At 45.0% G+C, this 26,535-nt stretch overlaps 1 protein-coding gene across 1 annotated transcript in view; it reads right to left on the bottom strand.

The window, feature by feature from the left end:
* MINDY4 (MINDY lysine 48 deubiquitinase 4) overlaps positions 1 to 26,535 on the bottom strand; it is a 143,488-nt gene that overhangs the window by 42,567 nt on the left and 74,386 nt on the right. The window contains exons 10-13 of the mRNA XM_072599194.1: positions 11,054 to 11,155; positions 7,146 to 7,209; positions 6,999 to 7,064; positions 537 to 604 (exon numbers count right to left, since the gene is read on the bottom strand). Coding sequence (XP_072455295.1) covers positions 537 to 604; positions 6,999 to 7,064; positions 7,146 to 7,209; positions 11,054 to 11,155 — 300 coding nt within the window. The remainder of the gene's footprint in view (positions 1 to 536; positions 605 to 6,998; positions 7,065 to 7,145; positions 7,210 to 11,053; positions 11,156 to 26,535) is intronic.

Genomic DNA, 26,535 nt, shown 5'->3' with positions numbered 1-26,535 from the left:
TACAGATGAGGAGACAGAGGATGGTAGAGGTTACATGACTTGCCCAGGGTCACAAGGCCAGCAAGTGTATGAAACTGGACTTGAAGTCAGGTCTTCCTGACTCCAGGCCTGGAGCTCTGACCTACTATGTTAAGGGACCACAGGATTCCAGATCAGGAGGACCTCAGGGATCAGAAGTCATTTGTCTAAGGCCACCCAGGCATGCATGGAATCCACGGGCCAGGACACTGAGCCCAGATGCCAGGCTGCAAATCAACAACTGACCTTGAGCTAAGACAAAGCCAGGGCCCCAACATTCCTAGAAGCAAGTCTAGAAGGGGAACAGGATACGGCCAGAAAACTGACAAATGATGTGTGAGGAGAGAGCAGCAAACAGTGAGGTGTGGGCACCTCTGGGAGGAGGGGAGGTCATGCCCCCCACAGGCAGCACCACACTCTGGCCAGCATGGCCTCCATGAATCTAAACCAGTTCCTGTGCTCAGAAGCCCATTCCAGAGGTCAAACTCAAGAAAACGCCAAGAGCACAAGATACTCACAGATCAGTGGACCTGGACAAGATGGCAGACAGGGTCAGAAGAATGCATCCAGAGGGACCAGTCTGAAACTGAACAGGAGACAAAAGTCAAACAAAGGGAGGGAATGGGAGCTTCCCCCTGGGTACCTACACATGACACAAGCCTTACCGATTTTCACCCAAGAGTGCTTCTTCCTAGATCAAATTTTAGTGTGTTCCCCAAAGAGAAATGGCCCTGGCCCTAAGTGCCAAGTGAGCACACATTTCTTTTTTTTTTTTTTAATTAATTTATTTATCTTTTAGCGTTCATTTTCACAAAATTTTGGGTTCCAAATTTTCTCCCCATTTGTTCCCCCCCCCATAACACCAAGCATTCTAATTGCCCCTATCACCAATCTGCTCTCTCTTCTATCATCCCTCCCTTCCCTTGTCCCCATCTTCTCTTTTGTCCTGTAGGGCCAGATAACTTTCTATACCCCTTTACCTGTATTTCTTATTTCCTAGTGGCAAGAACAGTACTCGACAGTTGTTCCTAAAACTTTGAGTTCCAACTTCTCTTCATGCCTCCCTCCCCACCCATTCCCTTTGGAAGGCAAGCAATTCAATATAGGCCATATCTGTGTAGTTTTGCAAATGACTTCCATAATAGTCGTGTTGTATAAGACTAACTATATTTCCCTCCACCCTATCCTGTCTTCTATTCTCTCTTTTGATCCTGTCCCTCCCCATGAGTGTCAACCTCAAATTGCTCCCTCCTCCCCATGCCCTCCCTTCCATCCTCCCCCCCACCCTGCTTATCCCCTTCTCTCCCACTTTCCTGTATTGTAAGATAGGTTTTCATACCAAAATGAGTGTGCATTTTATTCCTTCCTTTAGTGGAATGTGATGAGAGTAAACTTCATGTTTTTCTCTTCTTTTTCCCTCCACTAAAAAGTCTTTTGCTTACCTCTTTTATGAGAGATAATTTGCCCCATTCCATTTCTCACTTTCTCCTCCCAATATATTTCTCTCTCACTGCTTAATTTCATTTTTTTAAGATATGATCCCATCCTATTCATCTCACTCTGTGGTGTGTGTGTACGTGCGTGTGTGTGTGTGCATGTATGTAATCCCACCAACTACCCAGATACTGAAAAGTTTCAAGAGTTGCAAATATTGTCTTTCCACGTAGGAATGTAAACAGTTCAACTTTAGTAAGTCCCTTGTGACTTCTCTTTACTGTTTACCTTTTCATACTTCTCTTCATTCTTGTGTTTGAAAGTCAAAATTTCTTCTCAGCTCTGGTCTTTTCATCAAGAATGCTTGAAAGTCCCCAATTTCATTGAAAGACCATTTTTTCCCCTGAAGTACTATACTCAGTTTTGCTGGGTAGGTGATTCTTGGTTTTAGACCTAGTTCCTTTGACTTCTGGAATATCCTATTCCATGCCCTTCGATCCCTTAATGTAGAAGCTGCTAGATCTTGTGTTATCCTGATTGTATTTCCACAATACTTGAATTGTTCCTTTCTAGCTGCTTGCAATATTTTCTCCTTGACCAGGAAACTCTGGAATTTGGCCACAATGTTCCTAGGAGTTTCTCTTTTTCAATCTCTTTCAGGCGGTGATTGGTGGATTCCTTGAATACTTATTTTGCCCTCTGGTTCTAGAATCTCAGGGCAGTTTTCCTTGATAATTTCATGAAAGATGATGTCTAGGCTCTTTTTCTCATCATGGCTTTCAGGTAGTCCCATAATTTTTAAATTGTCTCTCCTGGATCTATTTTCCAAGTCAGTTGTTTTTCCAATGAGATATTTCACATTATCTTCCATGTTTTCATTCTTTTGGTTTTGTTTTGTGATTTCTTGGTTTCTCACAAAGTCATTAGCCTCCATCTATTCCATTCTAATTTTGAAAGAACTATTTTCTTCAGTGAGCTTTTGAACCTCCTTTTCCATTTGGCTAATTCTGCTTTTGAAAGCATTCTTCTCCTCATTGGCTTTTTGAACCTCTTTTGCCAATTGAGTTAACCTATTTTTCAAGGTGTTACTTTCTTCAGCATTTTTTTGGGTCTCCTTTAGCAAGGCGTTGACCTGCTTTTCATGCTTTTCTTTCATCTCTCTCATTTCTCTTCCCAGTTTTTCCTCCACCTCTCTTACTTGATTTTCAAAATCCTTTTTGAGCTCTTCCATGGCCTGAGCCCATGGTATATTTATTTTGGATGTGTGGGATACAGAAGCCTTGACTTCTGTGTCTTTCCCTGATGGTAAGCATTGTTCTTCCTCATCAGAAAGGAAGGGAGGAATTATCTGTTCACCAAGAAAGTAACCTTCTATAGTCTTATGTTTTTTCCCTTTTCTGGGCATTTTCCCAGCCAGTGACTTGCCTTCTGAGTTTTCTTTCCACCCCCACCTCACCTCCAGATCCAGCCAGCCAGTGCTTGGGGTCTGAGATTCAAATGCTGCTTCCCAGCCTCAGGGCTTTGGGCAGGGGAGGGGCTGCTATTCAGTGTGAGATTAAGTTCAGGTGGTCAGGTCCGGGCAGGGCCACTTCTCAGGGCTCAGTTCCCTCAGGGGGTTTATGTGGAGACCTTCAACAATAGATCTGGGCTCCTGCCTGCTTGCAGAGCCCCTGTCTGCTGCTGCCCCCACTGCTGCCTCCCGAGGGGGCCTGAGTTATGGAGACACCCCACTCCCCTCTAGGCAAGCCAAAAAGACTCTCTCACTCACCCCTGGCGCCTGTGGGTGGAGGGACCTGCGGGGCTGCTGGAGATTCTGTCCCTGAAGCCTGCTCGGATCTGCTCCTCTTGGTGCCCCACAGCCAAGGCAGGGCTGGGCTCCACTCCGGGTCCGGTGCACAGTGAACCTTTTGCGTCAGGTTTTCAGGGCTCTCTGGAACAGAAATCTCTTCAGCTCCGTTGTTCTGTGGCTTCTGCTGCTCCAGAATTTGTTGGGAGTTCTTCTTTACAGATATTTTATGGGCTGTGGGTTCGGAGCTAGCATATGTGTGTCTTTCTACTCCGCCATCTTGCCTCCTCCCCTGAGCACACATTTCAAGGCACTGAGATCTTGATTCAGAAAAAAAAGGGATGTTGTAAATGGAAGGGAACTCAGAGTTGGTGTCATCTCATCCAAGCTTCCCAGGCATGAGAGAATAAGGTCAAAAAACCAGGCAGAAGCAGAGACAACATTAGGCCTCTGGTCTCCCAATGGCCAGTCACAGGTTCTCTCTATAACATGCTGCTGGCTTGGAGTTTATATATGGGGAACTGGAAAGGGACAGGAAAACCTTCCCTATTCTGTGGATCTTGCACTTTCGTCTAAAACAAATGAATCATCCCCAAACAGTCATTCTTAACACAGTGTCAAAATCATCATATCCAACATCAAAGCTGCCAAGACATGCAGGATGGGGGGAGGTTAATGCTTCCAAACTCCTTCTGCCTGAAGGCTCAGCCACTGTGAATAATCAGCTCAGATGGAAACTGCCAATTATGTTCAGAATATGCCTGAGAGTACACTGGAAGAAAGGACCCTTCTTCCACAGGTGGAGTCTTGGACCAGCCCTTGAGAAGGAGATCAAGAAGAGATCTGGGCCTCCAGAGTTCTGCAGGCTTGCTAGGCACCACCTCAGCTGGGGGGAGTGGGAAGGAGAATCCCACACGGAGGCAGTTTGTTTAGGCGAAGACCCTAGGCTTGGCCTGGAGAATCATCTGGACTTGGAGCTCTTGAAGATGAATTTTGTCAGGGCCATGCTGAGACAGACAAAATTCTTCCAATAAAAATAGAATTCGACTGAAGGGAAAAATATATATTATGATTTTGGGAGGAAGTCAAATATTTCCTGGGCACCAGAAAAGGGGGCAGAGCTTGGTCAGAAGGGCTGAGTGTGCCAGTCAGCCATGCCATCCTATTCACAGACACAGTCCATGGAGCCCTCTAACAAAGCTGGCCCTGTTCATCTGGCAGATGAGGGAACTGAGGCTCATGCTTTGTTCAGGGTTATTGAGGAGTCTTAGCCCATACAGTCAGTCAGGACAGAAGCTGGAACCAGAACCAACATTTCCAGACTGAGTTCAGAGCTCCTTCTGTGAGATCATGATGAATCAAGGATCTGGATAATTCTGTCCTATTGGACCCTTGGTCCTGCTGCCCACTCCCCAGCCCCCAATGTTTCTTTTCCCTGGAGAGCAAATTTGCGGCCTAAATGAGGTGACCACGTCCGCAGGCCTCATGTCCCAAGGTGGTGGGTTCTTCCTGGAGTCACCACCTTGTGCCGGGGCCCATGCCAGCCTTCCTTCCCTGGCTCCAAAGGCTGCGGCTGTCTGTCATCCACCCCTGCAATGTTCCCGCACCAGGTCTGCTCCTTCTGCCTACTGCTGAGTTCCTCCCTCCTGTGGAGAGGTCCTTCTCTTCCCTGTTCTCGACTTCCCCTATTCAAAGGAAAGCTCTTTGAGGGCAGGGATTTTGTGTCCCCAGCACTTTGCAGAGGGCCTGGCAAATAGTAAGTGCTTAAAGAATGTGTGTTTTCTTCCTTTTCATGTCAGGGGAAAGGTATGATCTTCATGGGGACACTGAAGACATTCCAGATGCTCAGAAGAGCTCAAGAGCTAAGGGCATGGACAGCGTCTTCACCTCTGCCAGTGACCAGGAGCTTAGCAGACAGGTCTACGGCCTTCCCTCCACCCCACCCCCACTCTCTGCTCCTGATCCCATCCCCTCCTGTCCTCTGCTTGCTCCTTCTGTACACTCTGCTGCCTATACAAGCTTGTGCCCGTGCCTGATGCCACCTACACCAGGGCAGTCTTCTCCTCCCTCTGAGCACCAGCTCACTCAGGGATCTCCTCTGTTCCCACGGCTCAACAAGGCAGATGATCTGCCAGATTTGAACAGCTGGCTCTAGTCTCTCCCCTGGTTTCCACCCTTGGGCATTCCTGACCCAACAAATAAAAAATCCAACTTCTCTTCTCCCCCAAAGAAACCCCAATTCCTTCCAGTCACCCGAGGGTTACAACCTCGACATTCTTCTCCACTCCACAGCCACTCAGCAGCTAGGCCTATCTCCCAACCCGCTCACCCCTCTCACCAGCTGGGCCACAGCCTCTAGCCTTCATCTGGCTGACAGACTGACAGTCCTAACAGCACAAAAGCTTGACCTAGTCACCTTCCACCCCTGGCAGGAAGCTGGACCCTCTATTGCCTCTGGGATAAGCCAGTCTCCTTGGCTTGCCCTCCACATTCCGGACCAAATGGCCAACTTGCTGCTTTGAACTCAGAATTCCATCTCCCACTTCCACTCTTTTGTATAGGCCTTGTCCACTCACCAGAATGCACAGCCTCCTCACTTTTGGTTCCCTGGCACTCCTCCTTACGAGAAGCCTCTGACCACCCCCATACACACACATACTCCACCCCACCCCCAGTTTACATCTTCCTCTTCCTCAAACTACCACGTGTCAATGAATCGGTAAGCATGCCCAGCCCTGGGGGTACAGAGACCTAATACAAGTGTTCTCACGTTCCTTACATTCTAGAGGGGTGGGGGGAGAGAGCCTGTACCTAGTGCAGGAATACACAGCCTAAAATAAGCATTTAATAAGGGCTCTTTAATTCATTCATATAAGGAATATATATCAAATCTAAGGTAAGTTTTGAGGGGAGCTGAGGGCAAGGCCTCCTGGAGGAGGTGGCAGTTTGGCTGAATTGAGAAGGGAGGGCAGAAGGAGAGGCCTTCTAGGCAGAGGCATGAAGTTGGAGAAGGCCAGTCTGGCTGGAGAGGAGAGAACAAGGCTGGGAAGCTGGCGGGGGCAGGTGGTAGAAAGCTTTGAGTGCCAAACCAGAGTTGGTATTTGAAGCTCAAGGCAATTCTAAAGCAATAAAGTCAAATGGAAAGGGTGGCCAGGATCCCTGCAGGCACACACTGACTTAGAAGACCACACATCTGTGTTCTCTATGCTCTACTGCATTTTTATTTACTTCATCAAATAGCTTCCAAGTTCGCTTGAAGCCTGGCTTTGCTGCCAGTGCTGTCTCAGGCCACACGCCCATCCCCTCTGTTCAAGAGCTGTTACTGGCCTCCCTCTATTTCCAGATGTTAAAGATACTAAGGAAAAATCCAAGCACTCTTCCCCATTTGCCCCCAACCGTCTGAAGAGAGTGAGTGTGTCTTGCCCAAGTTCTTTTCTCTGCTCAAGCTTAATGTTTACCCAGCTCATCTTCACCCTGCTCTAGCCACATCCTACTGCCAGAACTTGGCCCCCTGTTACTAAGCACCCACAGAGGAGCCACTCTGCTTCAGTATCAACAATTATTCTCTGATGCTGGGGATCCTACCTAGCAGGTCCTGGTCCCAATCCTGAAACCCCTGCCAGAGTCGGCCTTTCTGTCATGACCAAGGGATCCTCCAGCCAGGATGGAGCAAGGGATTTGTCAGCGTACCTCAGAAATGATTTTTGGGTCAAAGTCTTAATTACAAATAAAATGGTCCTAAACTAAAGCACCATCATACCTGGTGAATGTTTTGTTGGAGAAAAATAACCAGATCTTCATACTTGGTCACCTTGTGCAGGATGAGCTGAAAGAGAAGAAGTTTTTTACTGTCTGTGTCTCCAAATACAGTCAAATGCCCCCATGAGAACTGTACAGAAAACCCTACCATCTCCAGGACTCCATCCGCTTTGTATTTTCCTACTGGACTGAACTGCTGCGTTCCTGATGCCCTAAAAAGGAGAAGCAGACACAGGAGGCTTTGGCTTCAGCCAAGGCTAAACCACATGTGTAATAAAAAGAAGATAAATCAAATAACTTGGTTACAGAGAAAAGAATGCAGCAGGGCAGGTTTTTTGTTGATTTTTCCCCCATTTTTCGGACTCACCCGTTAGGCTGAATCAGAAAAGCTCCATTAACAAAACAACTGGAAAACATCAAGGAGGAACAAAATTTCCATTTGCTAACCGAATCAATCAACCACCAACATTCATTAAGCACCTGCTACGTGCCAGCACCATGCTAAGCTCTAGGGACACAAAAAGAGGCCAAACCCAGTCCCTGAAACAGGAGCAAGTAACAGAGAGAGGGCCCTGGGAATCAGAGGGATGCAGAAGACTTCCTGTGGATGAAGGGATTTGCCTGGAAGGTCATTAGGATATCATGAGTAATTTTGGAGAAAGGAGTTTTGGTCGAATGATGAGGTCAGACATCAGTCTACAAAGTGAGAGAAAAGCAAGCGCAAGGAGCCATTGTAGGTGCTTTCTTAAGGAGTGTAGACCCAAAAGACAGTTGAGATATGGGGCCATAGCTAGAAGGCACAGATGAATCAAGTGAGGACTGTCTGAGCATGAAAGAAACATGGGCATGTTTGTTGGTAGGAGGAAAGCGCCCAGGAGACAGGGAGAGACAAAGAGAAATTAGAGGAGATGGGACAGAATGGGAGAGGGGTTGGCTTTGGTGAGGAAAGGAGGGGAAATGAGTAAGGAAGTCTCTCTCACAACAGAAAGAAATGACCAATGAAAAGCTCACAATGCTGTAGCAGTTTGAGAATGCCACGAGCAAACTCCAGAAAAGAATAATTCTTTAAATACAACTATAACCCAATAAGAGTAAGAGCTTAAAAATGTTCACAGACTAACTTACAAAGAGAATGCAATGGTTGCAAGAACCCTGCGGGCAAATAAAAGCAATGGAGAAATAAGGAGTAAAATTAGAGTTCAAATATAAACTCAAAAAGAGGATTTAAGACTTAAAAATATATGCTAGAAGGCATTCTAAAACTCCATTACAGCCAGAGATCAAAGGGTTTCAGGAATCCTGGGTTTAATTCACCTTGAAACATGTTTGCCAAGTTCCAGAGGTTCCCAGTCAAATTAAATACTGCAATCATGCAGAAAACACATATCTGAATATGGAACAAGGAATTCCAGTCAGAATCATGCTGGACATCAATGAAAAATGAATGGAAAAGCTAGAATATGACATATCAAAAAAACTGAACTGAAAAGTAAAGGAAAAGGATCTTCACTTACTAGCTGATTAATTGAACCTTACTTCGAAGTTTGAAATAACCCCATGGAGCAGTTTATTCTGGTGGTAGACGGAACTTTTAAGAGAACTGGTGACTTCTAAGCACTCTTCTTAAGAAAACTAGAGCTTAGTAGTCTCTAAAATGCAAAGTCAGATAAGTCAGGCAATCAAACATGGCCAAGTCAGAAGGGTCACAGAATGATGCAGCACTTGTATTCTGAAAGGGGATCAAGAAGGTACAGCTCAGTTCTGGTTTTTGTCCTTGAACGTCATCTGTGACTATTTTTTAAAAGGCATGAACCTTTTGATCCCATTTTCTGTGTTTATTATTTTAATTGCAACACTGTCTATAGATGAGTATTTAAAGGCTTTGCCTTTTACACTGAAAACTTTTTGTTTTTATTTTACTATTTTTTGTCATTATGGGTTTGGTTGACGTTGCTCTTGTTGCTGACATTGTACCGGGGAAAGCGACCATGTGCACAGCTTGTTGTTCACCCTTCATTTGGAAGATGATCAGTGACATCAAGAGGTGATGCTTGACTTGCACACGAATTAGACTGAAGGGAGGCAGAGTTCCCTGAGTCATCTGAGTGCAGTGGCAAAATCAAAGTCAGGATGACTGCAGGGGATGACGCTCTGTCCACAGCACTCCACCAAGGGAAGTCTTCACATGCTCAGGGTAGACATCCCCCTGATTGACCAATGTGTCTGAGGCCCATTAGGGCAGGCGGTGTTCAGGGGTCCCAGCACCTCTAGTGTGAGGGCTTGCCAAGCCCTTTTCAGGGCTGCTCATCCACCTTTGCTGTCCACCTGCTCCCAGTTCTCACTTGTGGCTCCAAGAAGCTGGAATCCAAGCAGTGGCTACACTCAGCTAAACCATCTCAGCAGCTGGGCTAAGCCAGGTTGAAGATAACCAAAGGGTAATTGCCACATGTGCATTTACAGGCATTTATAGAACATATATGAGGAGGGTTTTCTTGGAGTGGAGTGTGGCACTTGCTGAAAGGGGAGGAGGAATCAGGAGAAGCAACACCTGGACTGAGTCTAGAAGGAAACTAGGGACTTTAAAAGGTGAAGGAAGGCCAGGAGGGAAGATGGCCAGTGCAGAGGCCCAGAGACTGGAGATGCAGAGTGTTGTATGAACAATAAACAGTAATATCATCCTGAATGGGCAGAATATGTGAAAGGGGGTAATGTGTAATGAAGCTAGAAAGATAAGTTGGGGACAGATGTGAAGGGTTTTAAATGTCAAATATATCTGGTCCTAATCATAATAGGGAGCCACCGAAAGTTTACTAAGTTGGAGAGACAGAACTGCATTTTGGAAAAATCACTCTGGCAATTTTATGGAGGATGGATTGGAGCAGAGTGAGGCTTGAGACAGAAAGATCATTGAAGACTCTACTGCACAGCAATATGAGAAAAAAATAAATGCATAAACATGGGTTGAATAATATAATTCAAAAGGCAATAACAGAAATGGAAATTCCAGTCCAAATAATTACAAACTGCATGATACATGCAGGGAATTAATCTATGAAAGCACACAAAAGACTTGCATAATTTCAAACATAAAGCACTCTTGAAAAAGAAATAAAGAATAGCTCAAATGTTAGAGAAATATTCAGTGGTCATGGTTGGGCTGTGCCAACACAGTAAAATGAAAATACAGCTAAAGCTAATCTACAAATTTATTGCTATGCAATCAAAGTCTCAAAAGTATACTTAAGAGAACCTAATAAAATGATAACAAAATTCAAAAAAAGGCCTAGAATCAAGAGAAAAATAAAAAGAGTAGGGACAGATTTTAAAGTATTTTAGAAAGCAGTAGCCATCATAACCATCGGAAGGAAGGAAGGAAGGAAGGAGGGAAAGAAGAAAGGAGGGAAAAGAAAGAAAAATACACAACCAAAAGCAATTCCTGAGTAGAGAAGTGGTCATTTCTCAAAAGCAGAATGGACAACTACTGAGAAGCAGATGAAAGCAGAGGAAATCCCAAAGGGAGGCCACTGGAGGAAGGGAGAGGATGGAATCAGCTGTGCCTGGAAAGATGCTCAGGGGTGGAAGCAGACGACCCAATATTCCAGACCTCTGGGACAGCCAGTAAAAAGGCACAAAGTTGGGAGATGGGTCACTGGATCATGGAAGCCTCAAAGTGCTCTCATTCCCACCATCATCATCATCACCACCACCTGCACGTTAACCCTACATGCCTTCTTTTCTCCTCCTGCTCAACTGGACTTAGAAAATTCTGCTTCTTGTCCCACGTCTCATCATACACACAGAGATTTCCAAAGTAGGGAGTCCACTGCTCATACAAAAGCCAACTAAAATTTTCCAGGTTACATGGCAAGAGGAAGTTATCCCCGAGGAGTTCAAGGATGCCTCCATCATCCATCTCTACAAAGGTAAAGGAAATAGATGGTTGAGGATCTGATTCACTCCTGGCAGCCAAAATTCCAGGTGACAGCTCTGCCTGGGGCTCAACTGGCTTGACTTTGTACAATTTGAAAAAAAAGAAATTCCCTGTTAATAACTTACAATGTAACAACTGCCTTTTCCTCTCCACCTGCCCGCCACAGAATATCTGCCATGGCCATGATGAGGCAGTTGGTCCGGTAGGTATCTGAAGGCTGGAGCTCCCTAAGAAGAGAAAAAAAAAGCAGACTTTGTGGGTATGTGAAACAAATTCTGAAACACATGAAAAATGCTTAAAAATAGAAAAAATAACTGAAAAATGTTGAAACTCCCTCTATCACAGGCTTTGAGTCCAACTCATTGTCCATCAAAGGTGGGGGTAGTATTAGGGTGATGAGAAATCACCTGAGGAAAGTGAGCCAGAAGAAACGCACGCATATGGGAACAAAAAGTAGAGCCAGGTAATGAGATTTCTTTTGGACCCTGACACAGTGGACAACTTCTCCTACGTCTCCTTCATTTGGACTGCATTACTACTCATCATCACCACACAGAATACGGGCACCTCTGTAGGCACAGGAGGACACAGAGAAGATACAGAAATCCTGGCACTGCTTGCTCCTGGAAAAGAGCGCTGTTGCTCCATGATGTGAGGAATCTCGGTGCCTTTACTTAGAGTGGTCCATCCAACAGAGTGCTGGGAGCTACCACTATTTCTCTGTTTTTCTCACATGATGTTGAAAATAATATGCTGTTATCTGTAATGGGGATGAGATAGAAGCTTCCCCAGTAAAATCAGGGATGAAGCAAGGGTGCCCATTATCATCACGTTATTCAGTATGTACTGGAAATGCCAGCTACAGCAATAAGAGCAGAGAAAGAAATGAAAGGAGTGAGAGGAAGCGATGAGGAAACAAAACCGTCACTCTGCAGGGGATATGATGTCATACTTCGAAAACTGTAGAGAATCAACTGAAAAACTAGTTAAAATAATAACAAGGTTAGCAAAATTTCAGGATATAAATACAAATAAAAATACATAAATCATCAACATTTCTATGTATTAACAACAAAATCTAGTAAAAATAAATAGAAAGGAAGGAAGGAAGAAAGAAAAAGAAAGAAAGATTTCTTTTAAAGTAACTAGACAACATGAAATGCTTGGGAGTCTACTGGCCAAAGCAAATCCAGGAACTATGTGAACACAATTTCAAAACACTTTTCACACAAATAAAGTATGATGTAAACAAATGGAAAAACATTAGTTGCTCATGAGTAGAGCCGATATAATAAAAATGGCAATTCTACCTAAATTAATTTACTTATTCCATGCCACACCAACCAAACTACAAAAAATTATTTTGTAGAGCTAGAAAAAATAACAACAAAATTCGTCTGGAAAGACCAAAAGGTCAAGGATATCATGGGAATCAATGAAAAAAATGGAAAGGAAGCTGGTCTTGCTGTACCAGATCTCAAACTATATTATAAAGGGGTAATTATCAAAACAACCTGGTACTGCTAAAGAAACAGAGTGGAGGAACAGTGAAACAGAACAGGTACACAATACACTGTAGTAAATGACCATAGTAATCTTGAGTTTGATAAACCCAAAGATCCAAGTTTTTGAGACAAAAGCTCATTATTTGACAAAAACTGCCGGGAAAACTGGAAAATATGGCAGAAACTAGAAATAGACCAACATCTCACACCATATGCCAAGAAAAGGTCAAAAATGGGTACATGATTTAGACATAAAGGGTGACACCTTAAGCAAATAAGAAGAGCATGGAATAGCTTACCTGTCCAATACATCGGGAAAGGAAGAATGTAGAACCAAACAAGATATAGAGAGTATTACAAAATGAAAAACGGAAAATTTCGATTAGATCAAATTTAAGTTTTTGCACAAACAAAATGCAACCACATCGGAATGAAAGCAGAAAACTGCAGGGCGAGGGGGGCGGATTTTATAGCAAGTATCTCTGACAAAGGCCTCATTTCTCAAATATATAGAGAACTGAGTGAAATTTATAAGGATACAAGTCATTTCCCAGTTGATAAAAGGTCAAAGGACATGAACAAGCAGTTTTCAAGTGAAGGAATCAAAGCCATCTATAGTCATATGAAAAAATGCTCTAAATCATTATTGATTGGAGAAATGCAAATTAAAACAACTCCAAGGTACCATCTCACCCCCATCAGATCAGCTAATATAACAAAAAAAGGAAAATGATGAATGTTGGAGGGGAAGTGGGAAACCTGGGACACTAATGCATTATTGGTGGAGTTGTGAACTGATCCAACCATTCTGAAGAGCAAATTGGAACTACACCCAAAGGCTATAAACCTGTGCATATCTGTGACTAAGCAATACACTGCTAGATCTATACCTCAAAGAGATTTTTCTAAAAAAGGGAAAAGCACCTATTTGTACAAAATATTTATAGCAGCTGTTTTTGTGGTTTTGTGGTGGCAAGAACTGGAAATGGAGGGGATGCCCAACAGGTGGGGGATGGCTGAACAAGTTGGTATATGATTGTGAGGGAATACTACTGTATTATAAGAAATGACAAGCAGGGTGATTTCAGAAAAACCTAGAAAGACTTACATGAACTGATTGATGCAAGTGAAGTGAGCAGAACCAGGACAACCTTGTACCAAGTAACAGCAGTGCTATTCGATGAAGAACTGTGAGTAACTTAGCTCTTCTGAGCAACACAATGACCTAAGGCAAGCCCAAAGCACTATGATAAAAACTGCTATCTGCCTCCAGAAAAAGAGCTGATATTGTCTGAATACAAACTGAAGTATACTATTTTTCACTTTCTTTTTCTTTGTTCCAGTTTTCTTGTACAAAATGGCTAACATGGAAATGTTTTACGTGACTGCGCACGTATAACCTATATCTGACTGCTTACTATCTATCTAAGAGAGGGGGGAGAAGAGGGAGGGATAGAATCTGGAACTCAAAAGTTTTAAAAAAATGAATGTTAAAATTGTTTTTACATGTAATTGGGGAAAAATAAAATATTAAAAATAATAATAATACTATGCTGACAGAGAGTTCATTCTGAGCTAAAAGTATAATAAGCCTGTGGAATATTACATGCAAATTATTCTTTTACATTTTACGATTCTGAACTAAGCCTCAAAGAGTCTAGATGAAGAAAAAGTGTCAAAATCCTAACTTGTGCAAGAAGCAAAGGGGGGCCTTTAGCTCCAGTTCAATGAAGACTCGATCGTCTGGCCTTCTCTCTGTGATCATCTCCACTTCACACTCTCTCCACCTCGTTTGTAGATAGCCGCATGCATGCTGTCTCCCCCATCAGGTTATGAGCTTTTGGAGAGAAGGAACTGTCTTCTGCCTTTCTTTGCATTCCCGGGACTCAGTACAGTGCCCGGCACACAGTAAGCATTTAATAAATGACTGTTGCCTTGATCTGACTTGATGTAATTCAGGACAACTTCCTGAAGCAAGATCATCACCTGCAGAGACAACATAAGTAGAGTTCTACCAGACAGGGGGGATTTCTCATCTCCCTTCTCTCTTCTTTCTCTTAACACATGGGCACTCACACCTCTGTTTCAGAAGATTGGCCTGATTGGGTAAGGTGGGAAGAGTGTAAGGAAGGAGGCCTGGACAGCCTGCTGGAGATCTGTGCTGTACATGTGATAGGATGGGAGACCTTTCCTGGTCTCCCTGACCTACATCAGACAGCACAGATCAGAGTTCTGTCATTTTCTTAGCATAGTTCCAAGACATGTTCCAAAACCAGTTGGATCAACGCCTGGCACTGCCTGCTGGGGATGAAATTGTACAGAGGCTCTCTGTGGTCAGAGCTGCTCACCCTCCCTCAAAAGAAGCCGTTCCAGACCTTTGTCAGGTGTGCAAGTCGAGCTCAAGCCTGCTGGTCTCTCCTCTTCCCTGGGATGTGTGACTCGAGGGCAGGTAAATGCTCAGATCCTCTCCTTCCCTGGCTTGGTTTCACCTATGGCTAGACAGTTTTTTGTTCCAATCCTTTCAGTCCCAAGGTCCCTTTCCACAGTAGAGTCCCTCTCTCTTTCATCACCCACTATCCCGCTGGCCTATGCACCCCACAAAGCACTGGTACCAATCTCTTTTTTGACTTTTGACTCATCCTCAACAGAGCTAGGAGAACCAACCAGACAAGACAGAAAAAAAGAGAAACCCCACCCTTTTGGTTACCCCTAGCTTTCATTATGATCTTTAGTGTACTGCAAGCTTATCTTTGTATACTTATATCCTTAGACATCCCCAAAGCCCAAGTCTGAGCAAGTCATTCCCCTGCTCAGGAAACTTCGGTGGCTCTCTCTTGCCCTAGACTGAAAATGCTAACTGTTCCATTCGGCACCAGCTGGCACAAGCCCAAGTTTCCAGGCACATTACATACCACACCCTTCACATTCTCGATGCTCTGGACAAACCTGGCTGTTACTGTTTTCAGTAAACACCGTCTACCCTTTCCACGGGCTATCCTCCAAGCTGTCCAACATCCTGTCTCCGTTTCTCAAGCGTCAAGGCTCAGCTGCAGGGCCACACTGCACAAGGCAGAGACCTTGGCCTTCTAAGATTCCCTTCGTCATTAGCACCTCCTTCCGATCCCTGTAAAAAATCACTACACATTTTGTCCTATATCTAGTGCTTAACTACAAGCACTGCATTCTCTGGTAGAATAAAAACCCCTTGGCGGTAGGGACTCACTCACTTTGCCCCTCATGCTAGGTGCATGATTCTAGCTGGGTGCTTGATAAATGCTTGCTGATATGACTTGACCTAGCAAGGGCTAAATAAATAAATGGCTAAACAAACTGTGGTGTATGATCACGATGGAATATTACTCTTCTATAAGAAGGGATGAGCTCAATGACTTTAGAAAAGCATGGAGAGACCTCCATGAAATAACAAAGAGTGAAATAAGCAGAACCTAGAAAACATTCTACACAGCAACAGCACTACTGGTTTAAGAGTTAACGTTGAGCAACCAAGTCGTTCTGACTACTTTAAATGCCCAAATTAATCTCAAAGATACTGCGAAGGAAGATGTTGCTTGAATCCAGAAAGGAATATTGCTGCGGTGTAGAAAATGAAGAGCAGGATGATTTAGGAAAACAAAGAGAGAGATGGACTTACGAAGGAAGATGCTCTCCACCTCAAGAGAAACAGATGGTAGGAAGAAATAGGCATAGTATGGGCTTACCTATATAAGTGTATGAGTGTGTGTGTGTGTGTGTGTGTGTGTGCACGTGTGTGTGTGTGGATGGATACATAGGCACATGTATGTGTATGCTTACAGATGTCTCTTTCTATATATAGATACACGTACATATACATATATACATACATACACATACACACACACACACACACAAATACACCTCCACACTTAATTGCAGCCTTCTTTAGTGGGGGAGAGAGGAAAAAAAACACCAAAGTAGAAAGGGCGCAGCAGAGAACAGAAGGGAAACAGCACACAAGCAAAGCCAAGATGAGCAACTTGGAAAACAACGTGTGGTATCTGTTACATAGGTTTTCTTGAAACGGAAATCGACTGTCTCATGCTGAATCTTCTCTAGCGGTCTGCTGTGTCCTAGCCAATTTTTTCTTTTCTCACGTTGTATTTCAATGTAAAAGTTTTAAAATGACCAAAAAACCAGAAGCTAAATCCCCAACTGCTGATGGCCAGCACGCTTTCCTCGTCCCCTCTGTTGTATGGCCAGGCCGCCATCCAGAATGCATCTTTTTAAAGGTGTAAGCTGCTCAATGAATCCCCTGTTTCACTTCAGCCACTGGAAAAACACCCATGACTGTTCATTTGTCTGGTTCCTTTCTCATCAAGAAAAGGTTCTGCCCTGATGGAATTAGCCTTGATAAAGCCAGACATTCCTGCAAAAACAAAATTATCTTCCACGCCAAGAATCCTTTATTTCAGCATGAATTCCCTGGATGTCTCCATCCCGTCCTCACCCTCTCCTCACACAGAATCCTTTCCTGGTAAAAAGGATAAATAAACTAGGTGGGGATGGCACTGTCTCCTGACTACACCACACACACACACACACACACACACACACACACACACACACACACACACACACACACACACACACACACACACACACACACACACACGCGTCTGCCAATGGTCTAGGCCTGTCTCTGCAATCGCCACACTGATTACAAATGTTTCGCCCAGTTCTTGTACCCCTCAAAAACTATACACAAACTGACTTTTTAAAAAGTTGGGTCCTATTTTGCAGTCAGCACACATTTTATAATCTGTTAGAGCCCTACTATGTGTGGGGGCCTACAGGTGCTGGGTGCTAGGAGTTTGCATTATGCAGTTCCTAAAATGGATCCTTTGGAGAAAGGACAATGTTTTCCTTGGCAGGAGAGGCAAAAGGAGTCCTAGCATCAGACTTTTAGACAAGAACAATTAACCAGGTCTCCACGCAACAGATCACACCACGTACCTTGATGGGCACAGTACTTCCCTTAGATTGTGGTCACACATGCCTGTAAAAAATGCCTGCTGCTTTTAACATTACTGGTCTGTCTTGTTCTCATGTGAAAGCCTCCAACCAGGGGAGGGGAAGCTGCAGCCTCAAGGCCACATGTGGCCCTTTGACTGAATCCAAACTTCACAGAACAAATCTTTTTACTACGGGAATTTGTTCTGGGAAGTCTGGATTCAAAGAGCCACACTTGAGGACCTGGAGGATCACATGTGACCTCGAAACTGCAGGTTCCCCACCCCTGCTCCAAACCCTCAATAGCTGGCTAGAATGGATGGCTGAGAATGATCATAGCTGCCACTGTTATGGTTTTGTGACAAAATGGCACTCTGGATGATCTTGGTCTTACCCCCTGTTAATATCTCCCCTGTTCAATTTTTAAATAACATTATGAACTCACTGGTGGCCACTGTAACTTCTAGGACTCTTTAGTTAATACTCATTCTTGATCAATTTTTTCCTCTTAGAATCATAGAATCTTGGACTTGGAGGAAATTATGGTGATCCAAGTCTTCCAAGTCCTGTGACTCATGACTTCCTAACAACTGGTAATTCTGTTTCTGCTGGAAGTGAGCAGAAACCTCCTGGAGCAGTTCATTTAACTGTTAGGAAGGTCTCCTGATAATGAGCTACCTGTAAGTAAATGATCAATCTTTGCCTTGTCGATCATTTCATCATTCAGAAATTGGAGACATCAACCCTGGTATTCTAGACTTGCTTAAATAAGGAGGAAAACCACAAATAATGAGAAACTGGAGGAAAATGTTCATGACATCACAGAGTCTGAGACAGTTAAGCAGAAAGACTCCCATACAGAGGCTGGTTGATGTACACAGAGAGCTCAGAGAAAACATCTGGTGAATCTCAGGGGCTTCGGCCTCCTCAGGAGGGTGGGGAGTTCTCCAGAACAGCATGATAATGGCCTGGCCAGCAATGGCCCTGATCTGGAAGCAGAGAGGGCAGGAATCTGGAGAGTGATGGGACTGAAAGAGGATCCCAGTGAGCTCCTACTGATAAACCCTATGTTCAAAAACTGGAAGAAGGCTGCATGACTCCGGAGCTGCCTGTGCTGTCAGGATGCTACCAGGGCCCCTCCCATCTAGAATCAACAGAGGCTTAGGGGGATGCTTAGGAGGAGAAGGTGAACATACAAACCTTGAGGGGAACAAACAATAAATCTACAATGGAGGGATCAGCTTCTGGATGGAGGTGAATCGGCAGATGGGAGAATGGTGAAGCATGGGAAGAACCCTCCAATTGGATGCCAAGTAAAGTGAGCAGGACCGAGAAGACGGCTGTGAGGAAGCCCTGCATGGACTCAGCCATCACCAAGCCTGTGGCAGAGGAGGGCGGAGGCCATGGAGCCCATGGCTGACATCACACTCGTCACACAGCTCTGCTACGAGGTAAGGATGGAGGGAGTGGCTTAGGGACAGAAACGTCTGTGACATCAGAGTGACAAGCGCCAAGAAGCTCACTCTTTAAAACAAAAGAACCATTGAGGGCCTGCGTTGTTTGCTGTCTTCTGTCAGGGGGAATTTTCATGTAGAAGGGCATCTAAACCCAAGATAAGGTGAGAGGTAACGGGAGAGAGAGCCCAGAGAGATGAGCTCAACTGCGTGGGCCAGGCTGGTAAACCTGGAAATGTGTCAGCTAGGAACAGCCCGGAAATCAGGACACGCTCCTTAAGATCCTACTAAGTGCAAGGCAGCGAATTAATTCAGTAGAGATAGCTAATGGAGGCGGGTGGAGAATGAGTCTTCCCTTAGGGTTTACTTTATCTTGGCCCTGGTGCCAAGACAATTAGTTAAAAAATGAACATTTGATTAAGTGCCTACTATGTGCCAGGTACTGTGGGATGCTGAGGATACTCATCCAAAAAATGAAGCAATCCCTACTCCCAAGGAGCTTATACTCTACTGGGGCAGACAACAAGCACACCTAACAACACCCACAGCACTGATTCAGAAGTGAATCAATACAGACACATGTAAAGCAGTCAAATGGAGAGGTAGTCTGGGAGGGAGGGCAGGTGTGGGAGGAAATGAGGAAAAGTTTCATGCAGAAAATGGTGCCCAAGCTGCATTTTAGAGGAGAGAGGGACCCCAAGAGAAGGAGGTGAGAAAGGAGTGACTTCCAGGGACAACCAAGCCACAGAGACAGGAGACAGTGTGGTGGGTAAGAAGTAGAGAAGAAAAGGTCCCTTTGGCTGTGGGAAATAACAGCAGCTTGAGGCCTGGTTAGGTAGGAGCTTCGAGGTGACATCAGAGGCAATGGGGAGCTGCTGGAGCTGGCCAAATAGGAGAGGGCAGGAGGCTGTTCACATCAGGAACCCCGTTTCTTCCTCCCTGACCAAGAAGCCCTACCTCAACCTCTGGCAGAGAGAGGGCCTCATCAGGGTGCATGTCTACACTCACAGTGTCTCCCCTTCCATCATCAGCCTGCCCAGTTAGATCTATACTCTGGGAAGGGCCATGGAAACACAAGCACCCTCACTGCCTAACGCTTTCAAACCTCTGCAAAGTGCCACACTCACGGCTGCTTCTTCCCAGCCCTGAATGCTGCACAGCTACAACCACTCCCCAAAGAAAGCCAACGAGCAGCAGCACAAGCAGCCTGGCCAGGCGAGTCGGCTTTTCCTGTGGACAAGGGGGAGGAATGTGAATGGTAATGGCCCCACAGTGATGAAGACCAACAACTCCTCCTAATGCCTCTAGCTGCTGGCACAAGAAGGGCCATACACCCCACACGGCACAGCAGGCATCTGCCCCGAGCAAGCCTCCATCCTCTCTCCCTCAAAGCCGCAGGAAATGGATACTGCCACCCATTAGAAAGGGTGGCACAGCTCCACCAAAGGGCCCCAGTCATCACAAAGAGGCAGAATCACTATCCCAAGAAATGCCAATGAAGCCATTTGGCTCCTCTCTGCTCGTCACTCATGCTATGCTTGCTCCCAGCTAGAATTCTTCTGCTGTTCTCCCCCTCTGAGGCCAAGCTCCAAGGTATACGTTCCCAACCAGTGAGCCTTCCCCATCTCTGACCCAGACAGGCAGAACCACACAGCCGAGCACAGAACTGCATCTGGGTTCACACCTCTGGGTCCCCCAGCTGTTTCCCACACAGAGCAGCTGAGTCCAGAGCTTGGTAACTACCTCATGAATGGCTGCTTAGTTGGTGCAGGGGCAGAGGAAGAAGACGTGGACAGCCTCACTCCTGACAACGGGATGGTTTCCCTTCCCCACTGCTGCTCCTGAGAAACTGAGACCAGGATGTCGGCCTCACTAGGAACAGCTGTCTTAGGTTTTCCATCCTACGTGGCAATGCCCACCTTCACTTGGGAGGAAGTCGCAGCCTTGTGGCATCCACTTGAAACCACTAGGCTCAGGAGGTGAGCTGTGGGAGGCCCATGGAACGCATGACTTAATGGCCCAGGAGAGCAGCCAGCCACAGTAGAGCTGACAGGCCTTTCCTGGAATAGATTTAAAGACTCTGCCCTAATTGTTGGGAAAAGATCCATAATTTCCTCTAAGGCTTCCAAAAGCATAGTTCAAAAACATCTCTGAGGTTCAATTCTAAGTGGGAATGAGTTATTAGACAGCTCCATGGGCAGAGGTTAGAACCTTCCTTGGGAAATCTAAAAGTTTGGCTATGTCTGTGCCTTCTAGACTCTTCTGAGGGCCTTTTGGTTGGCCTAGGGACTAAAAAACAAGGGATATCTGTCAAGGGGGGTCACCCACAAGGCTGGGGGAGCCAAGGGACATTCTGGGCCCCTCTTCATTGGGGAAAACATTTAGGGAAGGTTATGGAGTCAAAGGATTGAAGAATTTGCAGTGAAAAGGGCCAGCAGAAATAATCTATTTCGAAGCCATACCTGAATCTTTATCCAGATCATTCCTAATAAGCCTAATAAGCCCCAAGCTTCAGTCTCAGTCTTCCCTGATTCCTCTATCTGATTTCACTTAAGGATCTCCAGTTCCAGGGGTTCAGGGTTCATTTCTATTCAGGTGATTCTCAAATCTAGAAATACAGCCCAAACTTCTCTCTGGACTATCAGTCTTCCATCATCTCATACTGGAGGACCCATAGGTATCCAAACTTGACCTGTTCAAGAGTACGGATGGTGGGACAGGATGGAGAAGCTGGCATGAAGCTGAAGCAAGGGCTGAGCCCCTGGAGGTCAGGGACTGCCTTGACACATGAGTCGGATCTCTGTAGAGTGGTATAGCCAGTTCAGGGGGCACACACCTGCTGACACAAGGACTTCTTCCATGTCCCCTGCCTCCCTCAGGATGATAAGAGAGTACCTGGTCAAGCTCCAAGAATGTTCTTCAGAAGTTATCAGCATTATTGTCAGAAGGTCCCTATAGAGTCCTAAGTATCTTCCAAGAGAGCAGCAGCACTACCCCACACTTAACTCTCCTGGGGCTGATGATACCCCCTCCCCTGCCAAGGCCAAGGGCCCCACTCTGGCAATGCTGATCAGAGTTCAGGGCACAGCATCTTCTTGCAGAAGGAGTTACTAATTGACCCCTCGAGGGACACAGGCCAGCTGAGGAGCAGGCAGGGGAGCCTGGGGGCGGTCTTTAATCAGATCTGGAGAGATCCTGACTGTACAAGGTTTAAGGTGGTGACAAGATGTGCAGGCTTGAGCAAGTAAAGGACAAGCCCCAGATGGAGGGACAGAAGCCCAACACTCAGAGCAAAGGCTCCAACGTGACTGAGGTCAGCACCAGCATCTCCCTGCTCAGAGAATGGACAGCATCACAAGCAGGTGGCTACCTCCGGCCTGCACTTGCACAGCCCTGGCCAAGGACAGGGACCTTGGCGGGGGTTGGGGGGGGGGGGTTAGGACCTACCAGGCCAAGGTCAAACCCTGGAGGACCCTGCCAGCACTGCTCTCCTGCTCTCATCCAGAGCAGGCAAGAAAAGGGGCTTTAAATTGACACAAGTGAACACAAGTAAAGAGGAAGGAAGGAAGGAAGGAAGGAAGGAAGGAAGGAAGGAAGGAAGGAAGGAAGGAAGGAAGGAAGGAAGGAAGGAAGGTCTCATTCAGTTTAAAAACAATCAAAATCACAACAACCGAGTAAAAAGTCAGAGAGCAGAGAAAGGTCAGAACCATGCAAGTCCCCTGGGTTTGGGGCGGGGTTATAAGAAGGATCCACAGCATCCTTGGGGCCACTGCAGAGATGTGGCCAAAGTCAAAGCAGAGGTTCTTGGGTGTGGAACGACCTGGAAGGTCATGTCTAGGGAGGCACCACAGGGCTCTGTCCTTGGCCAGATTCCATTAGAAGTTTTATCAGTGACATGAAAGGAGACCATAGACGACCCCAATTGGGAGGCAGAGCTCATGTACCAGATGACAAACTAAGGATCCAAAAGGACAGACAGGCTGGATTCAATGGATAAAAGGAACAGGACACATTTCAAGTCCCACGAATGATGCTGAGAAGCTGCTCAGCACAGTATCAATGTTACTCAGTGAGGGGTTATCACCTCCAACAAAGCCACCGGACCCTAAGCATGAGGAAGTGGGAGCCCCTCTGTCCTCTGCTTGGGCACACACACCACAGCTGGAATCAGTGGTCAGTTCAGGGCCCATCATGGAGGGAGGACAAGAGGACGGTGACCATGTCAGATGGACAGGTACATCCTCCAAATCAATGAGGCTTGTGCAGGCCAGTTTAGACATCGTGTCCTCAGCAGAGCCCTCGGAACTATGGGGAACCAGAGGGGATTCAGGCACTCCTGTTTTCAACTCCATTGCCTATGGAGTGACACCCTAAAGCTCTTTCAGGCTTTTGGTATTGGAACAACTGCAGAAAGCAACAGCAGCACCTGACCCAAGGTGGGGCCAGCATGCAGTCCAAGGGAAGGAACCCTGCTGGGAAGGGTAAAGGGAAGCCATGAGGCATCTGAAGAGAAGGCTGGCAAGAAGACAGGGGGATGCTCTAAAATTGCTGAAACTAATGTGGAAGATGATGGATCCAAGATAGTCACCCAAATGAACTCTCCCAACAACCACCCAATAAGCCCTCAAATCAGAATGTAAAGCAGCAGAACCAGAAAAGGTCAGAGGGACATATTTCTCCAGCCTAAAACAGCACAGGAGGCCAGCAGGAGAGGTCTGTGATGCCAGGGCAGAAACAGGCCCAGAACACAGGAGCAGCTCCAGCTGTGGGCCTGGGACACAGCTGGGACAGTGATGGTGGCAGTGGCAGCAGCAGCTTTGGAAGCTCTCTGCCCCAAATGACTGATAAATGGTCAGAAACAGACTACAGGGGACCCCTGACTGGCACAGACTATCACCTCTATTGCCCATACATGGTTCTGGGAGCATCTGTGGTCAGTCACAAGGGAATGGGGGTTCCAGTTGCAGTTCCAGGGCCAAAAGGAGTATAAGCCTTTGTGACTGCAGGACAGCAAAGGCACTTCTTGGGTAAAGACCAGAATGCAAACAAGGAGAGCAGTGATCACACCTCTCTCCAGGTAACATCACCTTGGAAGCAACAAAAACTTGCAGAACCCCAGAAACAGCTCTGAAAATAGCAGCACGAAGAAGCCAGAAGCTTGGGACAGCACCTCTCCACTCCAAGGTACACAGAGCCCAACTTCACCAGAAGTTTCAAACTTAAGAAACAGGTTAGAAAAACGAGCACACGACAAAGAAAGAATGACTATAAAAAGCACTACGGTGGCAGGGAAGATGAAGACATGAACTGAGAAGACAACAATGTGTAAGCAGCTTTAAGGAAAGTCTCAAAGATAAATGCTTACTGGATCAAAGCCCAACAAGAATTCTAGGAAGAGTTAAAGAAAGAGATGAGTAGTAAAGGGAAAAGGGGGAAAAGAAATGAGAGGCAAGAAAAGCATGAAAAGAAAATTAACAGCTTGATAAAAGAGGCACAAAAAAGTACTGAAGAAAATAATCTCTTACAAACCAAAACTATTCTAATGGTAAAAGGGGTGCAAAAATTCACTGAAGAAAACAACCCCTTAAAGAGCAGAATTGGCCAAATGGGAGAAAAGGGTACAAAAGCTAACTTAGAACTTAGAATTGGCTAAGTGGAAGCTAATGACTCCATGAAACATCAAGAAAAAATAAAACAAAGTCCAAAGAATGAAAAAATAGAAGAACATGTGAAATATCTCATCAGAAAAACAAATGACCTGCAAAACATATTGAGGAGAGATAATTTAAGATTTATTGGACTACCTGAAAGCTATGATAAAAAAACAATCTAGAGACAATATTTTAAGAAATTATAAAGGAAAACTACCCTAATAGCTTAGATCCAGCAGGTAAAATAAAAATTAAAAGAATCCATCAATCACCTTCTGAAAGAGATCTCCAAATGAGAATTCCCAGGAATACTATAAGTTAAATTCCAGAGCTCCCAGGTCAAGCAGCCAGAAAGAAACAATTTAAATGTAATGGATTAAACACAAGATTTAGGAGCTTCCACGTTAAAGGAGCAGAAGGTTTGGAATATGGTATTCCAGAAGACAAAGAAGCTAGGATTACATAACCTACCCAAGGAAAATTGAGTATAATCCTTCGGGAGAAAAACAGACATTTGTGAAATACAGGATTTTCAAGCATTCCTGATGAAAAGGCCAAAAGCAAACAGAAAATTTGACATTCAAACAGAAGACTAAGAGAAACACAAAAAGGTAAACATGGAAGAGTAATCACGAGGGACTCAATGTAAGTAAATTGTTTACATTCCTCTATGGGAGGATGATAAATGGAACTCCTAAGAACTTTTATCATTAGTAGGCAGAAGTCCATAAAGATAGAGGACATTGGGTTTGAATCAATCATGTTGGAATGAACTCTAAAAAAATGAAGGAAAAGAGGGAAGTGTGGGGAGAAAGGGGAAGGGAGAGACAGAATGGGAAACAACTTCTCACATAAAAGAGACACACAAGGAAGGACTTTTAGAGTGGAGGGGAAAATGACAGAACAGGAAATGCTTAAGCCTCACTCTAATCAAATTGGTTCAGAGAAGGAAGAATGTGTGTGTGTGCATGCGTGTGTGTTCATATGTATATAGAAACAGGGCTAGAAATCTATCTCACCCAATAAGGAAACAGGAGGGGAAGCAGATAAGAGACATCGTAGGGGGACGATGATAAAAAGAAGGGCAGAGTAAGGGAGGCAGCAGTCAGAAGCAAAACAGACTTTTAAGAAGAAACAGGATAAAAAGAGAGAAAGAAACAAAATACAATAGGACTGAGTGAAATAACTGAAAGTGAATGAGGATGAGCTCTATCTTATCCAGACAGTAGAATGAATCAGAAATCAGAATCCAATAGCACGTTGTTTACAAGAGACACCGGAAACAGAAAGACACATGTGGAGTTAAAAGAGCTTGAGCATAATTTATTATGCTTCAGCTGAAGTAAAAAAAAAACAGGCAGCAATCATGATCTCAAGCAAATCAAAAGCAAAAGTCGACCTAATTAAAAGAGGTAAGCAGGGAAACTACATTTTGCTAAAAGGTACCATAGACAATGAAGTAATATCAAAGATTCTCAAAGGCAAATTTCCCTCATAAAGAGAACTGAGTCACATTTGGAAAAATAAGAGCCATTCCCCAATTGACAAATGGACATGAAAAGGCATTTTTCAGAAGAAGAAATCAAAGCTACTTATAGTAATGTGAAAAAATGCTCTAGCTTTCACTCTTGATTAGAGAAATGCACATTAAAATAACTCTGATGTGCCAGCTCACACACTTACAAGAAATGCTAAGTGCTGGAGAGGAGGAGGGGAAAACAGATACATTAATCAGCTGTTGGTGGAGTTGTGAATTAGCCCAACCATTCTGGAGAACAATTTGCAACTATGTCCAAAGAACTATAAAACTGTAGATACTCTTTGACCTGGCTACACCATTACTAGATCTGCACTCCCAGAGACATCAAAGAAAAAAGGAAATAAGTACAAAAATATTTATAGCAGCTCTTTTTGTGGTGCCCAAAATTAGAAATTGAGGGGATACTCATCAACTGGAGAATGGCTAAACAAGCTGCGGTACGTGACTGTGATGGACTACTGCTGTGCT

This window comes from Notamacropus eugenii, chromosome 3 (assembly GCF_028372415.1).
Source record: "Notamacropus eugenii isolate mMacEug1 chromosome 3, mMacEug1.pri_v2, whole genome shotgun sequence".
Taxonomy (NCBI): domain Eukaryota; kingdom Metazoa; phylum Chordata; class Mammalia; order Diprotodontia; family Macropodidae; genus Notamacropus; species Notamacropus eugenii.
The sequence above is the reverse complement of the archived record's forward strand: the minus strand, read 5'-3'. Positions and strand labels throughout refer to the sequence as shown.